At 46.1% G+C, this 17,010-nt stretch overlaps 4 protein-coding genes across 4 annotated transcripts in view; 1 reads left to right on the top strand and 3 right to left on the bottom strand.

Annotated features, from left to right (window-relative positions):
• Positions 1-214: 214 nt before the first annotated feature.
• On the top strand, positions 215-802 carry PHALS_00560 (Uncharacterized conserved protein; the record flags this gene model as incomplete). The annotated part of the gene is made up of 2 exons (XM_024717634.1): positions 215-429; positions 490-802. The coding sequence occupies 2 exons, from the start codon at positions 215-217 to the stop codon at positions 800-802; spliced, it is 528 nt and encodes a 175-aa protein (XP_024572610.1).
• A 68-nt stretch (positions 803-870) lies between these two features.
• PHALS_00559 (dynein heavy chain) lies at positions 871-13,479 on the bottom strand (the record flags this gene model as incomplete). The annotated part of the gene is made up of 3 exons (XM_024717623.1): positions 871-13,136; positions 13,201-13,399; positions 13,477-13,479. The coding sequence occupies 3 exons, from the start codon at positions 13,477-13,479 to the stop codon at positions 871-873; spliced, it is 12,468 nt and encodes a 4,155-aa protein (XP_024572609.1).
• A 270-nt stretch (positions 13,480-13,749) lies between these two features.
• Positions 13,750-15,186, bottom strand: PHALS_00558 (obg-like atpase 1; the record flags this gene model as incomplete). Its single annotated transcript, XM_024717612.1, has 5 exons — positions 13,750-13,769; positions 13,859-13,863; positions 13,921-13,975; positions 14,050-15,088; positions 15,157-15,186. The coding sequence occupies 5 exons, from the start codon at positions 15,184-15,186 to the stop codon at positions 13,750-13,752; spliced, it is 1,149 nt and encodes a 382-aa protein (XP_024572608.1).
• Positions 15,187-15,320: 134 nt separating this feature from the next.
• PHALS_00557 (glycoside hydrolase) overlaps positions 15,321-17,010 on the bottom strand; it is a gene marked incomplete at both ends in the record, with an annotated part of 2,429 nt that continues 739 nt past the window's right edge. The window contains 4 exons of the mRNA XM_024717601.1: positions 15,321-15,388; positions 15,474-16,097; positions 16,169-16,273; positions 16,343-16,991. Of these exons, the coding sequence (XP_024572607.1) occupies positions 15,321-15,388; positions 15,474-16,097; positions 16,169-16,273; positions 16,343-16,991 (1,446 nt within the window). The remainder of the gene's footprint in view (positions 15,389-15,473; positions 16,098-16,168; positions 16,274-16,342; positions 16,992-17,010) is intronic.

Below are 17,010 nucleotides of genomic sequence, written 5' to 3'. Positions count from 1 at the left end.
TATGAAAGGGCGGGTCGCACAAGATGGTGTGACCGTACATAGGTGTGGATTACACGATTTGGTGTAATCACACAATGGTGTGGCTAAACCGTAACAAGAAGCCATTCATTTTCTATATTTTTGGTCTCTTGTTTGATGGTGTCGATAAGTGTACCTAGATAAATATTGGGACTAACCCATTACATAGAATTCTTGGCTTTTGACAAAAACGGTCATGGGTTGCTATACGACGTTGCAGACGTTCAGCGATCAGGATGCACAAGGAGCTGCCGTCGCGTACGACGCAGATTCTAATGCAAAGGACTCTTCTGATGCTGCTAGCAATGTTAAGGGTGGAAAGCTTGTCGTTAATCGCGTGGACAATGTATCTGGCAGCTCTGCGGGTGCCGGTAGCGGCGAGTTCCACACGTACCGCGCTGCCAGGAGACGGTACGAAAGTAGCATTGCCGGTTTATAGAGACGAGAAATTTAATTGTTTGTCGCCTTCAGGGAAATGGATCGCATTGCGAGTATGGAACAGCAGTACAAGGATAATAAGGCACAGCAAGAATTTGAGGACAAGCGCAAGCGTAAGGCTGAGATATTCGAAGCCAAAATGCAAAAGCGCACGGAAAAGCGACGCCGTCGAAAGGAGCGGGCCAAGGCAAAGACTTCTGAGATAGAGTCGGTGGTAAATACTGTATTAAGCAAAGAGAAGATGCTCGAAACGCCAGGAGGAGTCCCGGAGATTCCCAATGATGGAAGTTTTCTGGAAACGATGCTCGCACTGCAAAAAGAAAGGAAGAAAGAGGAGAAAAAATAAAGTTTATTCAAAGTGCAAAACCCTTTTGATAGTACGCTGTGAATAGAAGCAGCACCTAGCATAAGATTTTAGTTATCGTCCTGAAAGATAAGTGCGACACCGCGTAGTACCCACTTGGCACTGCCGCAGTCGGTCGGCAACGTCGCAAGGAAGATGTACGTATGGCCGCGAAAACGAGTTAGATATACTGGGCACTCGTAGATATTTGGATCGTGACGTAAGTAGCCCACCGAGGAAGGTTCCCAAGTTGGAGACGTAGTCACGGCCTTGACGTACATGACTGGCATATTCCAAAGTAGCTCCTTGGGTCGACTGTCCAGCAACGAGCCCCCACACTCAGTAGGCGGTGTCGTTCCGACAGAATAGCGATCATTAATTTCTTCCAGCGTGCTCCATCGCGCACCCTCCAGAATAAGTCCATGCACAAATACACCGTCATCTGGATAACATGAAACAGCTGAAGGATCCTGAATTGTGGTTACGTGTGTCTCCACTGTCATTCGGTTTAAAGGCATGAACCGTTTTCGTGATGTAACTTGCAGACACGCCGTCGTGTACGCAGTGGGATTGAAGAGACCCGGCAACCAAATAGAATACGGAGTGACAAAGCAGTTTTCTCCTCCTCCAGTAGTGTCACCAGTCCACATACTAAGCTGTTCATGACGCTTCACCATATCAGCAAACCAGCCGCTGAGCGACTTCGTCGACGGCCAAGCCTTCTTCTCCCATTTACACTGCGAGAAGGGGTTGCGTCCAGGTACTTCGTTTAACGACATTGCTGTGGCCAAGTCTTCCATCGCTTGCGACATATTGAGCTGTCCATTTAAGCCCTTTTTAAGATCGCCAAGGGATAATCGGATTTCCTGTAGTAGAACGTTCATACGGCTACATTCCTGTAATGCTACCACCACAAACGGACCGTGTTCTTTAGTTAATTGAGGCGTTGCAGCTTCAATCACGTCTAGCATGTTAAAAGACTCGGGACAACGCGATCCTAAGTCGTCGATGAATGCACGCAGTGCTGCCGTCTTGTCACCTCCTCCTTCCTCTCCACCACCTGTACCACCACCGACAGTCACAATCGTGTAACATAGTGTCTCACAAGTTGTAGTAAGATAGCCAATTTCAGCATTCGGGTGAAGGCCAAAGAGAGGCGGTGCCTCAGGAACCATGTCTTTTTCAATGTAGTTTGCGAAGTCAGCAAACGAAAACTCGTGCGGGCTTGGAGACTTAAAGCCTGGGCCTAATTCCATACCGTTTAGTAGCTCCGGATTTATAAGAACCGCCAAGTATGTATTGTTAGTACGACGATCCCAGGCATCCGTAATGTGACCACCATACATGATCTCACCAAACAGATAGCGCAGATCGTCCCACGGAACGGAGGCGTTGTTGTCCAGATACGAATGCAAAATATTAGCACATATCGTGAGGTCTCCTGTGTTAAAGCTGTAAGCTCGACTCCACCCTTGCTGTCCAAACCGTCTTCGTCCCAGCACAATAGCGTGGAACCAACACAGAGCAAACAAACAAGACTTGAATTCTTCTGGTTTAGTGCAAGCCTGTATCTTTTCTTCATCAAAATTCGCCCAGGCACGACGCAGATTTGACTGGATATCTGACGGTGCCTCGTTCGCTACCTTGATACAGCTTTGAAGCAGTGACTCAGGAATATTCAGCATGTCAGGAAGTGGAGGGGGTTCAGCCGAAATGTAGCATCGAAAGAGATCGTGAGCACCTTCAATTGCAACCTCTTCCAGTTGGCGCTCGAGAGTTGGCAACCACGATTGCATCAAATGCACATTTTGCAAGATTATCCAGCCACCCTCTATGCTTAAACGCTTCAGCGCTTCACCTGCGTACGCTTCCTGGCCTTGCCCCATCGATATATTAATGAAATTGTTGTTTTCCAAACTCACTCCATTAGATCTTCCGAGCGTTTCCACCCATGGCGTTGGATCAACACCCGGGAATAGGACAAAAAAAATAGGAATGCTTGAGTTTGTCTCTGCGTACGTCGCCTCCATGCTGAATGGTGGCTGATTGATATAATCTTCGCCTATGGATTCAAGAATGAAAGTTCGAAGTGCACTGGTGACGCGATCAGGTCGCATGGCACGCAGTAAGATCAGTCGTTGGAAAGCAGACAATTTTGTAAATTCACCAGGCACTTCCTGTCGCTCAACATCTTCACTCGCAAACCACTTTCGCCACTCATCAGGATTATTCTGAATGCCGTCTCCTAGACCTTGAAAAGCTTTGACATTTTCGAGTGCTTTCACTTTACCCCAAATGGCTGCAGGTAGCCATTCCGAAGCTGAACCAGCATTTCCTGCATCTGGGTGGGCTTTGCTGATGAGAAAATACTCGACCTCAAAATCGTTTAACAACCCATCTTTTAGCAAAATCTTGAAACATAGCATTGTTGCTACCGTTAGTTTGTTTCGTTCAAAAAGTCCACGGCGAACGTAGTTGTAGACACACAATGTGATGCTGTCCATGAGTACCTGGCAGCGTTCGTTCATCTCTTCATTAGTGAGGTCCAAAAGAGTAAGATCAGTTTCAGCAGCAATATCGTCTCCTATGCCCCCTTCACTTCCCGTCGAAGTTTCAGGTACAGGTGCACTCTCACTTTCTGTTACAACATCCTCATCGCAAATTGTGGGTTTTTTTAAGAGTGGAGCGCGATATATACCAGACAAGAAAACTTGCTGGAACGATGCAAGGGAGTAGATGTAGTACGAATGCACCTTGCTGATGTCATTCATAAGAAAAAAGAGCAAAGAGCCTCGCGCAGCGATACGGCGGTATTTTTCACTAGTAATGTTTACCGACTCTTGTGTTTTCTTGGCGACCTCCATATTGATCTGTGTACGTTGTGCTTTGTGTTTAGTGTCACTTAAGATCTGAATCAGAGGTTGGTTGTTCGTGATATCGTCGTCGGCACTTGCGAGATAGAAAAGAATATCATCTTCCAGTTTTTTTAGCTCGATTTTACCATTGTTTTGTTCTTGAATCAATTCTTCGCGCTTTACAGCAAGATCCTGACGCTCTTTGGATACGACAAGGTTAAGCAACTGGTCCTCCAGTCCGAGCATTGTAACTGTAAAATTTACAATGGTACACTCTGCTTGAATTTCAGGTGGGTAATGTGGGTTGCCCAGCTTCGTATGCAAGTACAAGTGAAAGTTATCATTGTACGGCACGGACGCATCACCAATCTGGATTTCGTAGCGTGCACCACGTCGTGAGGTTGAGCGCTGAATCACAGGTGCCAAAATCGGATCAATCTTTTCCCCCAAATTCTCGATTAAGAAAGCACCATCGGTACCGATAGCTGTCTTAAGGCGCTCAATCCACCTTTTTTGTCCTGCTCGAACAATAATGAGGTTGTTGTGCGCCTCCATTTCACGAATCCATGCGATTGCTTGTAATTGTGGGTCTACAATAAGCGGGCGACGTCCCATAGATACCGTAGTGACTACAATGGCCCCATTCTCACTAGACACACGGTCGGACGGCAACTTTTGAGTGTTCCACTGCGCAATCTGAGCATCATTCGTCAGAATGACAAGTGGGTTCGCTTCTTCAGACATGGCAATGCTTTTTCCTCCCGCAGCTGTCAGTAAGAATGGCATCCAATGTTTAGTGATTAGTTCGTCACGGAACGGCTTCGTGAATGGACCAATGTAAGAGATGAAGGCCGAAGCAAGTAGCACATCACCCACTAGTAACTCTTTTTCCTTCTGAAGTTGCAACACATTAATACCCCACCGATCGTTTTCACTAGAGAGATCATTTGTTAGTGTGCCTGCAAGCTTCATCTTACGGTTGCCGATCTCAACAGCATTAATTGCGTCTTCCTTCTCTTTATCAGCTGCAGCGGCTTCGGCGAGAAGCTTGTCTAGCTTTGCTTGCAGTTCTGCAACTAATGCTGTCACTTCGATTAGACGTGCATTTGCAGCCTCCAATTCCAAGTTGGCAGCAGCCAAAGCCTGACGCTTTGGCTCAACGGTGATGACGATGTCGTAGTACATGACAATGTTGATCACCCAAGAGCACAGCCCTGCAGCGGCTTTGTTTCTTGTGAGAATTGTGTCATAATTAAAATGTTCCATTTCCAAATACGCGCGTACTTCTTTCCAATTTGTGGTGGGTACTTTGCCTTCGTCAACCACTTGCTTGAAGCCAACCAGATACTCAATGTACTCAGGAATGTTCCCGAGAAGCTGCTTTTTAACGGTGTCCCACTTGACATCTTTCACCTTACCGGTCTTGGTGACTTGCACATTTGGATGCACACCAGCGAGCAGAACCATCGTCGCAGAAAAGACATCGTCTACACCAGCTGGGGGCTTTGACATGGTCTTACACTCTCCCAGATCCTTTTTGTTTAAGGAGTCCAGTGCAGCCATCGCTTGCTGGACAGCAGGTTCGGCCTTTGCAAGATCCTCCTGCGTCGACCTCTGCTTTTCGGTCACTTCTGTCTGAATAATTGCGCACTTCGCAGCTTCGTCGCTTGCGTTTTTGCTTTCAGTTTCTACATTGACCTTTTCCTTATTCACAGCCTCGGCAATACCAGACGCCACAGCTTTCTTGTCTTCAGCAGCCTCGAGAATGACCTTAAGCTCTACTTCAAGCCGTGACACTGTATCTCCAGTTTCCTTGAGTTTCAACAAGCCTTTTTCTAAGCGATCAATGGCCGCCGCATACTCTCCAACTTTTTTACGCAAAATCTTTTTATACAATTGAAGCAGCTCTAAATATGACTTAGGTGTCGTATAAACGTGACGGCGCTCTGTCTGGAAGAACCGCTCAGCACACAAATTTACTGATTGGTACGAGAACGGCATAAATCTCTCGATTCCTACGCGACATTCATCAGGTCCTAACAAGTCACCTATCTCCTTCAACTTCTCGGAACCGACAGAAAGAAGAGCCTCTTTTGGCCATGGCTGAAACCAGTCAATGACCGTGCAGTTGACTAGAGCAGGGAACTTACGCGCACGATTGCGAAAATCATCACCGACAGGTGAAAAGCACAGACACAAGTGAAGTCGCTTTCGAATTTCAGCTTGAAAGAACTTAATAACTTCATTTCGGTCTTTCGTGCCCGCAACTGGCGACAAGAGGTTGACAATATTGTCCGTATCTTCAAGAGCAAATAGATCCGGGATCTCACCAGAGGCAAGCAGATCATTTAAATAGATAAGAAACTTTTCGTTTGTAATTTGAGAGTCTGTGAGCAAGAATACAACACCTCCACTCTCTTCATTACGTGACAACATATCGACCACTGTCATGTGCATCTTGCGCAGATCATCCTTAAATTCATTTTCACCGTATTTAGAGCTGATAGTGATCTGACGAACGGTATAGCCACAAATGTGCGAGGCCAAACGAGCTAATGATCGCTTTCCACTACCTCCCACACCTACCAGTAGGGCGTGACCACTCTCGTTTTGCAAAATACGAACAATGCGAGCGACATGTTTAACAGCATCGTCGAATAGATCAAGCTGCATCGCAGTATTATTTTCATTATTGTTATAATCACGTAGATGAGCATGTAGATTCGTCTTGAGATTGTCTAAATTTGTGCCCACAACTTGGTCGTACTCGGAATCTCCATCTCTTGTAAAATGGCAAAAAATGAGGGGCCAACAGTTCTCTGCTGCATAATATCGACTGATATTGCACGATGTAAACGACTTCTTTATTTGTACTTGTGAAAGTTGATTATACTTTTCGATATCAGTCTTTGACACGAGCCTATCGCCGTACACACGTTCACTCTCATGCAGCCACAAAAACACGAATTTTTCCTGACTGTAAAATCGATCCTTTTTAGAGGCAATCAGCCCTTGAAACACACTAGATAAGTGGCGAACATTAAATTCATAGTGGAAGTTTGCCGCCGTTTTTCGAAAAGTACTCACAACACTAGCATGTAAGCTCAACGCAGCCTTGATTAAAGCGTTAATGAACTGCGAGTTGCTCAATTCATCTACGAATCCCGACAGATGCCCACCCAGAAAGGTTTCATATATCGTGACTAAGCTTGGTGCTTCCGGCATACCCATAGCAAACGTGCTGAAGTGACGTTGAAGTCGCGGGTCAATGAGAAAAGAACCAGCAGTGGGATTCATACCAGAGACCACCTGCGCATTCATGATGTTCTGTGGTAGTAGCTTAACGCGGTCAAACCAATGCCTGTATTCCATTACTTGACGTAACAGTGAAATAGCACTCTGTGTGTTAAAAGGATCAACCTCGGGTAGATTTAAATCATCCATAAAATAAATCAGACGTGTCTTTCCGGGTGGACCCAAGTTGATACCCGTTTTACGCTCCAGCTGTCCAAACATTGTTTGCTGCAAGATCGCACTTGTCGTGTAAAAGTTAAAATTAATGGTGCTGTAGCGATATGCTGTGGCCGTTTCATCCTTACTAAGCTTTTTCAACATGCCCATAATATTTTGAGTTTTACCGGTACCAGCTGGTCCACACACCATCACTGGAACGTTGTTTAAGATCAGTTTCTCAAGCCAGAATCCAACTGATGCCGTCTCTGTGGTCGGTACCGTGATCTGGTTAATTGGACTAGGGGATGTGTACGTCTCTGTATAAAAATATGGGCTTTTGGACCATGATGTAAACTTAGAAGTCTCAGGATCCAACCAGAAATCATATACCGTGTTGCTTGCCGAAGCTACCAATTTAACATTCTTCCATTGATTCTTCCACCAGTTACTAAAGTCGGCTGAGTAGTCCGTACCATCATCACCTATCGTAAGGATGGATCCGAATGACCACACGCAGCAAAACACAAACACATTTTGCGTCGCATTATAATCTGATAGAATTTGAGGAGTTAATAGACAGTCGATCATGTTAAGCAACGTGGTCACGAGCGTCGTTTCTTCTACGGGAACCACCGGGACAAGCTTCTTGCGAAAAAATTTTAGAGTAGATTCGATATACTGATCGAAAAGTCCTTGAAATTTAACGCGTGTGTCGGCAGTGAACAGTACATCAGTCTGACGAGGGTCGATGGGTTGTTGACAGTGCCGATCAAGCCAGCTATTAATCAAGCAGCGCCATTGATATCCCTCCGACGTTGATATGTACAGAATTCCAGCACGTGACACGGTAGCTGGCGTGGCGTACACAAGATCACGGATCTCAAATATCATTCTCATGTGTGCTTTTAGTGGAATACGCTCGTTTGAAGCCAGCGTGAGCATTCTGTTATCGTCCATGACAGAGTTCATCGACTCAATCCAATTTGCATCAAGATCTCCATCCAGAATAATCCATTTGGGGTTTAAATCTTCATCGCCGTTGTCACGACGACGAGAGCCCAGATCACGCATAATACGGGATAAAAGACCATCTTTCCACTCACGCGTCTTGAGCACAATATATCCGTAGAGTTCGTTAGTACTAACGGACTTAGGATTTAAGTCTTGCGTCTCCACCGGTGTGCCCATGATCTCACGAGCTTTTTTCAGTGTTTTCCACGTTTCCGTTTTGCCAGAGGCGGGTGGTCCCATAACGAAGACGCAGTGACGTATTGCAAGCAATTCTGACAATTGTACGACTTTGAGCATGAATTCGGGCCGAGGTGTGTTGCCAATCGATTCTGAAGCACCCTGCACCATTGATTCAAGCTCCATATCGCGCTTTCGTGGGGGGTCATTGCGTACGTCCACATTTGGATTGTCGCGCGGGAAAAGATCCCCGAGAAGACCAAAGAAGACAACCATGTCTTCTGCAATAATCTTTGGAATGTTGAAATCTCGTAATGCACGCATGAGCAAATCGGTTTCAGGTATGTCTGGCTCGGCACGCTTGAAAGCACCAGCGACACATAGCACGCTCTTCACAGCTCGAAGGCCCCAGTCGTAGTGCAGCTGTTTGGACAGAAGCTGGCCAAGCAATGAGTACAAGCCATAAAACTTTGACGCCAAAACTTTAGCCTGGGTGAATCCTTCTGCCATCAACATATTCTCGCAAATCAGCACGAGATCGGGTACCATAACAGTCATTGGTCGAAACAATGCTTTAAGGCCTTCAGGCAGCTCGGAGCGACCAAGGTATCCGGGATTCATCGTAATGAACGCACCAACTGTTGGGTCGAGCGTTACTTCGTCGTTCTCGAGTACAAACCTATCGTCATCAGCTCTACATGCATCACACACGGCCTTAAATTGAACAGAACAGACCGAAAGAACTTCTGGAACCAGGCGATTAAACTCGTCAAAACAGCCCCAAGATCCTGATGACGCGAGACCTTTAAAAATGTTTCCTAGACTCTTGAAGTCCATTTCAGGCGAGCAGTTAAATACGTAACAGACTTTTCCAAGAGCGTTTGCTAGATCTTTCGTTGTCTCTGTCTTGCCAGTCCCTGCAGGGCCAGCGGGAGCACATCCCATCTGCAAATTTAGTGCCTGTGTCGCCGTCACATATATTCGATCTGTGAGCGGAGTAATTACAAGTCGAGGGCCGTTGCCAAGATATTCGTAGTCATACGGGATCCCAGCGTCACAAATTAGTATTTGAGCACGTGCGTCGTTAGCTCCTCGAAAAGTCATATCCCGCTTTAGAAAACTTCCTGCTGCGGGTGAAAAGTAGTGTTTTAGCTGAGACTGCCACTGGAAGTGAGTTGCTTCCTGCACTCCTGCACGTATCATGTTTGCCACAATGTCTCGACCGTGAGCATCCATCGTAATAAGCACCATCACACGCTGTCTTTCAGCATACGAAATATCGCTCTGCGTCAGCTTTATCAGGTCCTCAAGTTGCTTCTCCTGCGTCGTATTGTAGTCTTTCAAAGCATTTTTATCACCCGCCTGAATAGAACGAAAAGAATGCTCAACTTCTTCGACATAGTGCACTCCTGCTGCGAGAAGGATAATCTGAGCTGCATCCATAGGCTTGTGGCTTTCGTCTCGAAAGTTGATCCAATTAACGCGAGGCATTTCTGTATAAGCTACAAGTGAACGCTCTATATGCTTAAACAACGTCAACCTCATCGCACGCATAATAGTCTCCAGATAAATTTCGGCCTCTCCTTCCAGTATTGGAGGCTCAAAGAAATCAACAATCTCATGCCCAACACCAGCAACAAAAGATGTAGCGAGTGGCCGTTTGCCGGGTCCGCGATCCATAAGTGTAAGCGTCTTGGTGGCCAGGTAAATCTTCGAGCAGTGAGGCATGATGCGCTCGGGGTGTGACCCATTCGACAAAATATCTAGCAAATCTGCCTCTGACATGAAGTAAAAGCGGGGAAACTGGCGACGACGCCCGTCAAGGAACTCTTTGAGGCGGTGCTTGCACCTTTCCAGTTTTTCGACGATAATCTCTAAGCGTTTAATGAGACCTGGTTCCGTACATGAAAGCTGCACATTTAACGTCTTCAAAGCACTTTTCAAAATTTGGCGAATCTCCCTATCAATTTCTTCAAAGTCTGTCGTCAGCTCAGGCAACTGCTTCTTCACTTCTTCGGATTGAATAAATAGCGGTTCTAAATAGCTCCAAGACCTCTGAATATCGCCCAGCAGTATCACGACTTCGTTGATAGATGAGAGGCCATTTTGAAGCTTTGTAACACGAGGTTCAAATTCTGACTGGTATGGTGAAGCACTCATTCCTTGCACATCAATTTGGTGTGACTCCAGTAGCTCAAAATTTTCTTCAGATATTTTCAAAAGAGGCACAATAGCATCCTCCGCCGCCCCTGGGTTGTATGATGTAAATTCCCAAGTAACCTCCACCCAAAGACTCTCTAGCTCGATCAACCGAAGCTCAAGCTCTTGTTCTTTCTCCGCTTCGTAGCAAATCTCGCTGATTTCCGAACCAAATTTAAAAAGATTTTTATCTAGAATTACTGAAAGTCGCTGATCATGATCATCTTCGGGCACCCGAAATTCACCTGTGTGGACCATGATACGTTTCCAGTGTCTCAGACGCATATAATTTGATGACAAGCAGCGGATGAGGGGGTGAGTCTTGTCGAACGCCTGGCACTCCTGTAAGATCGAAGTATAAGCATCACACCACTGGATATCTTTCGGGATTTTCTTCAGTTCTTTCAATGTAGACTGCACTTCAATCTGGAGTGCATTCACATCAACTTCTCGAAACAAAATATCTCGCGTAGCTTTGAAAAAGGCTTTTGTCCGCTTAATGATTGCCCATACAGTTTTCATCGCGTCAACTTCTGCACGCATAAGACGCATCATGCCAAGCGTTTCATTCATTAGATGCGGAAAGCCAAATATGGAGCACAATTTTGTGTTTTCTTCGCACTTCTTCATGTCCATATTCCAGTCGACAAGATAGCTTTCAATTTTCTTTAGACCGCTGTCAGGCTCTACCCTATATGACCAAAAATCCAAAGTCTTGAGCGTCTCGACCTTCTGAGCAATCAGCTTTTCATAAGCGGTTATACTCTCTTCAGTTTTCTCACTAAATATCCGCGTTGGTTCCTCCGTGCGTTTCTGTGTTGCTGGAATCTGTTTTGTAACATCAAAAAACACTTTTTCCATACTTTCAATTTCTGCGATCTCTTTGTCGACATGGCCTCCGCATTTTTTAATGCTCATTAAAAGCTGACGGACTTGGTCCAAGACCAGGTGATTCGCAATCTTATCCATCTCAAGTTTATGAATTGTTTCTTTTACTTTTCGAATAGTCTCTAGTCCATCCGTCGCGTTAGTGGGGATATCTTTGCGAAGATCAACCAGAATTCGACGATATTCACCGTTACGCTTGTTCATCGTTGTCATCATACGCCTAATGAGCTCGGGAGAGTCAAGATCCTTCTGTGAGGCAAGTGGTGGAAGAGACTTAGATTTGTTCTCACTAGACGGATGCTGGAATACTGCGGTAAACGGTGAGCCTCGAATTGGGCCGGAGATACCACCAAATGTACCGTTGAAGTCCACTGATATCTCATACATCCCAACTCTAGATGGGGTAAATGTTACCGCGTATGTTCCATCATTCTTGTCAAAAATCAAAACAGTCTCATTTGCTTGGGTTGGGAGGTCATCACAATGCCTTGGAATCACAGTGAACTCATCTCCTCCACAGTCACGAGGATTGTCATCTCTGTCTCGAGATTGGATTATGAATGTTGTTGGTAGCTCGGCTAAGCAATTCTCACTGAGTGCAGCGATCACACAAGGACCAAACGCTAGCGACTTTGAGGCTACCGTAACTGAGTGAAAACGAAAAGAGGTCGCTATATTTGTAAACATACAGCCAGACATTGACACTCGAACCTCAGAAGTCAGTGCACCAAACTTCTCAAAGCTTGGAGTTGTTGCCTGAATGATACTAGAACTGAAGACAGCTCCTACGACATCGACAAAGCCTTTTGCAGCTGCAAACCGCAAGGTTGCATTTTGGCCAGTAAAATTAGATCCCATCACTTTCACTTTTGCATTCCCTGTGACAGGACCAAGTCTTGGTTCGATTGAAGAGATTGAGTATGGAGGTCCAATAATTTCACTCGCGTTGAGAACGTGTAAATCGTTGTACCAGCGATTTGCCCATCCTCCAAAAAAGATTAAGTGGTTAGACTGTGCATCAAAAACCATAGTAGTATCTGCACGAGCTTTTGGAAGGTTGCCTTTTACCAATGGTTTTCGCCACACCATACTGCCCGTATCCAGCACGTAAGTGCTATTCAAAAACACTCCTTGCGCAGTTCCAGACTCGGCTAGATCACCGCTATTACCGCCAAATAAAAACACTTTCCAGTGCGGTACAGCTGCAACACTCACACATGTATGATTCCAGATCGGAGTAAGCAGCGATGTGCTCAACACACTCCATGTCTTTGTCGGTAAATCGACGATAAAGATGTCTTGGAACTGTTTGAAGCTATTCCACCCGCCAATGACGAGCAAACGTTGATTGACTAGGCATGTTTGGTGCCCCGAGCGAGGCTCAGGTTTCTCCCCCTCCGTTTGAACTTCTTGCCATTTGAATGAATGCAAATCCAACACATGAAGATCATTAAAGTCGGTGCGACCAAAGCCATTTCCTCCGTAGCCCCCGAACACGTACATTTTATCACCAACAAGCGTGGCACTATGGGCTCCACGGCACTGAGGAAGCCCTTCCCAAAAGCTCTGAGCATATTTTTGTTCCCAGATCTTCTGTTCGGTGTCAAAAATCCATAAATCATTCAATCTCTTTTCAGCCGCAAAACCGCCAAAGATTAAAATGTCCTTCTTGAAAAGAATGGCGGAATGCCGCCATCGTGGTACTGGTATCTCGTCTCCACTCTGCATGCTTGTCACCCTAGACCAAGTGTATCCTATAATTAAAGCAGATATTGTAAAATGCACATAGCACGATCCCAAAGCTCAACAATTCTCTACCGTTCGTGACGTCAAGACGGTAAAAATCATTGGTAGGACCTGGTGGTGATTTATGGTCGCAGCCGCCGAACATATAGATGATAGATTCTGTCCCGGAACTTTTCAAAGTGAAAGAGTGTCCAGACCGCGTAATAGGAACTTCCCCATTCTGTTTTGGCGCGACCCACGCCAGCTCTGGCTCACATCCGTACCCGATTGGCTGTCAAATGTGAACGGTAAGAACATAATGTTTTACCAACATACTCACCCCAGCAAGTAAACATTAAATGTAGGCACCATTTTAGCTCTTCGTATCGACAAAAAACTTTTGTCTTTTGTGATCACGCTATCTTGCAGATCCCAATGACTTGATTAAGGGTGCTTCAAAGGCTTGACAAGAACCGTCCACAAAGATCGCTGTAAAAAATCTCATTGAAGAGACGCGACGAGTCATACAGAATTAAGATAATCACAACGCATCCGTTACTTCTACTTCTGCTTGTTTCAAAGATGTAAGTGTACTATCAGCTAAAATTGACTGGTAAACCACTGATCTTCAAAGCGCATGCTTTATTTCATTGCGGGCAGAGCTGCAGTCACACATCTCAAATCAATATGTTAAGACGCGCAACACTGTCTGCGAAGGGACATTCCCCCCATTGCACCATCCTGGTCTGACCTTTTCTATCCAATCAATTGTTAAACTTGAAGAAAATAATGTCACCGTCCTGGACCTCGTACTTTTTTCCCTGCTGCTTAAGCTTGCCAGCCTTTTTGACCGCCTCTTCCGAGCCCACTACACTCAAGAGTCATTGGAGAACGTTATACACAAGCTCAACACGAGCAAGACTTTTAAACTTTTAAACGTACGCTCTTTCAGGTCAGCAAATGCCTGGACCTCTGCCATAATAAAGCCCTTCTCGAAATCTGTGTGGATAACACCGGCAGCCTGGGGTGCAAGTCGTCCTTTACGAATTGTCCAGCCGCGAACTTCGTCTTTGCCAGCTGTGAAAAAGTGGATGAGGCCGAGCGCATGATAACCCATGCGAAGCACACGGTTAAGTATTGACTTGTGCGTCGGGTTTTCGCTTGAATACTTCTCAAGTTGGCCGGCAGCTTCAAGGTCGAGAAGCTCCAGCTCAAACTCGCAACTTAGTGGAATCACAGGCTCGTTGCCGCCACGTTCTTTGATAAATTCGGCGATCTGGGGGAGGTACTTGTTGCTCTTTCGCAGATAATCACGCTTACTGACGTTAATGAGATAGACAACAGGCTTAGCAGTCAGGAGCTGCATCGTGTTTAGAATCTCAACCTCTTGAGCCGACCATGTGCCGAAAGACACATCTTTGCCCGATTCGAGCCACTCAAGAATTTTACACAGGGCTTCGTACTCGAGTTTCTTTTCCTTCCCACCAACACCGCGCTCGGCGAGTTTTTTTACGCCCGCTGACTCCTTTTTAACGCGCTCAATGTCTTTAAATCGAAGCTCTTCCTGAATAATCTTCATGTCCCGCACGGGGTCCACGTTGCCTTCCACATGAGTAACTTCAGTGGAATCAAAGCCGCGCACCATGTGATAGATGGCATCTACGGCTTGGATATGCGATAAGAATGCATTCCCTAAACCGGCACCTTCTGCAGCGCCGCGCACAAGACCAGCAATATCCGTGATAGAGATGACGGGGGGTACAACGCTTGCAGGTCGGTACTTGTCTACAAGCCAGTTGAAGCGTTGGTCGGGTAGTGGCACAACAGCGTCATTGGGATCAATGGTACAAAACGGAAAGTTCTCGGCAGGAATGTTAAGCTTGGACAAACAGTTGAAGAACGTGCTTTTGCCAACGTTAGGAACACCAACAATGCCTATCTTAACATTATTACCAGGGCGACCCAAGTACGTGCGAGTAGGCTACGAAGAAGAGACAAGAGGGTTAGTTAACAATGTGTTTATAAGGTAGTTTCTCCATCACTTATTGCCTCTTCAGCTTTTTTTCCCTTCGGGGGCATGGTGATGAGTTTCGATGCAGAAATAAGCGAATGGCGCAGAAGAGTATAAGAAATAATCCTTTTAAGAGGGTGACATCAATAAAATACGGTACTTTAAGGAGCTGCGTTTTAAAAAAATGCAAAGCAAACAAACTCTATAGAGTAGCCGCACTCGATTCAGCAGTGCCTCCAGATTTGACCTGCTGTGCCAGCCTATTTGTTTCTGTATACAAAAAGCGCAGCAAGCAAAGAATTAGCAAGAGACCACGCACAACACAACAGTAGCATTGTGCGGACAGGATACATACCAGCCCTTCTCTTGGCCGCAGCAACACCGAGGGCTATACAAACAACTGCCATGACACCCAGGAACACACCTATACCTAGAAATATAGCCTGGGGAGCTGTGTCCGAGCTGCTAAGTGTCGCGCAAGAGCTAATATCCTTCACGCTGCAGTCCGTGCCAGTATAACAAGACAGGCAACTGCAAGACATCGTGCCATTTGACTCCTTGCACTGCCCGTTACCACCACAGTCAGACGTGGTCTTGCACATGCCTCCTCCGCTGGTCACCACATACGAACCGCAAATATCTTTCTGGGTTGTACCAACAGTACCGCTAATATGCACATCACAGGTATCACCATCATCCGTGCAGACCACGCCTTCGCGGCTGGAGCATGTCCACGAGTCCGTGCTGGATAGCTTCAAAAAGCTCGCCGAGCAGCTACTTACAATCCAGCCATTCTCGGTTGCCAGTTTATTGCTCGGCTGCGTTTTTGTTTCCAGCGTAGGTTGCCACGAGCACTTGGTGCTGTCAGTCCATTTAGCGTCGTCTTTGTAGCCAGAATACTTATCGAACATGGCTTTCAAATTCGTGTAATCCCTCGTCGGCTTTGAACTTGGTGTCGACAAGAAGTCAATGCTGCCACCTACAAAAGAGTATTATGTTGGCTTACCAGCTTCAAGGCTGATGACCCAAGAAATTTGCTAGATTCCGTACCTGTGAACATCGGAAACAGAGAGTCCTTTGAAAGCTTAGCTTCACCATACGAGTAAGCCAAACCACCCGACCAAACGGCTGAGAATTTTTCAGTCTTCGAAGGTTCTTCGTACATGTAAGGAACCATTCCCCAGTCACGAGGAGTGCCCGCCGAAAGTTTACATCCGTACTCACCGAACGCAACAACGATGGGAATGCCCTGAGCCATGTCGATGTATCGCTTGAATGCCTCGGTAAACGTCGAGTCGGGGCACCAGCGGTATTCATTGATCATATATATATCGATACTCTCTGTCATCATGCCATCAACCATCCGATCTCCACAGAGCAGTCCTTGGACTTTGATGACGTGATAGTCATCTGCGTTTTCAACTTTATTGTTGCTACTGTCAGCAGCAGCATAGGCGAGCGGCAAAATACGCAACTTTTTGCCGTTAACCTTCATCCAATTTTTCAGATCAGCTACATAGGCTTTCACACATGAAGCGGACGTAAGATCTTCCTGCATGATTTCATTGGCCACAACAATGCCCAGCGTGTTGTCGTACTGGGCAAAGTTTTGAATAATCTTCTTGCCGTACTCAAGCAGCAGTGCCGGATAGCAGGTCTCGGTCTGATCTACGGTCTTCGCACCTCCGCTGGTTGATACTTTCCCAGAACAGCTTAATTTTTTGGTAATGGTCGAGTAGCGGTACTTGCCATAGTATGCGTCATTGTCAGGCGATGCCGAGACCATGACGTAAACGCCGAGTGCAGCCATGTCGGCCATAAACTTTTTGTATGAAGAGCCGGGGTTAATGTTGTACAGACGCAATGTATTGTACTGAAGACCCGCGAGATTC

The sequence above is a fragment of the Plasmopara halstedii genome (assembly GCF_900000015.1).
Source record: "Plasmopara halstedii genome assembly, contig: Scaffold_113, whole genome shotgun sequence".
Taxonomy (NCBI): Eukaryota; Oomycota; class Peronosporomycetes; order Peronosporales; family Peronosporaceae; genus Plasmopara; species Plasmopara halstedii.
This window is presented reverse-complemented; position numbering and strand designations above follow the sequence as displayed.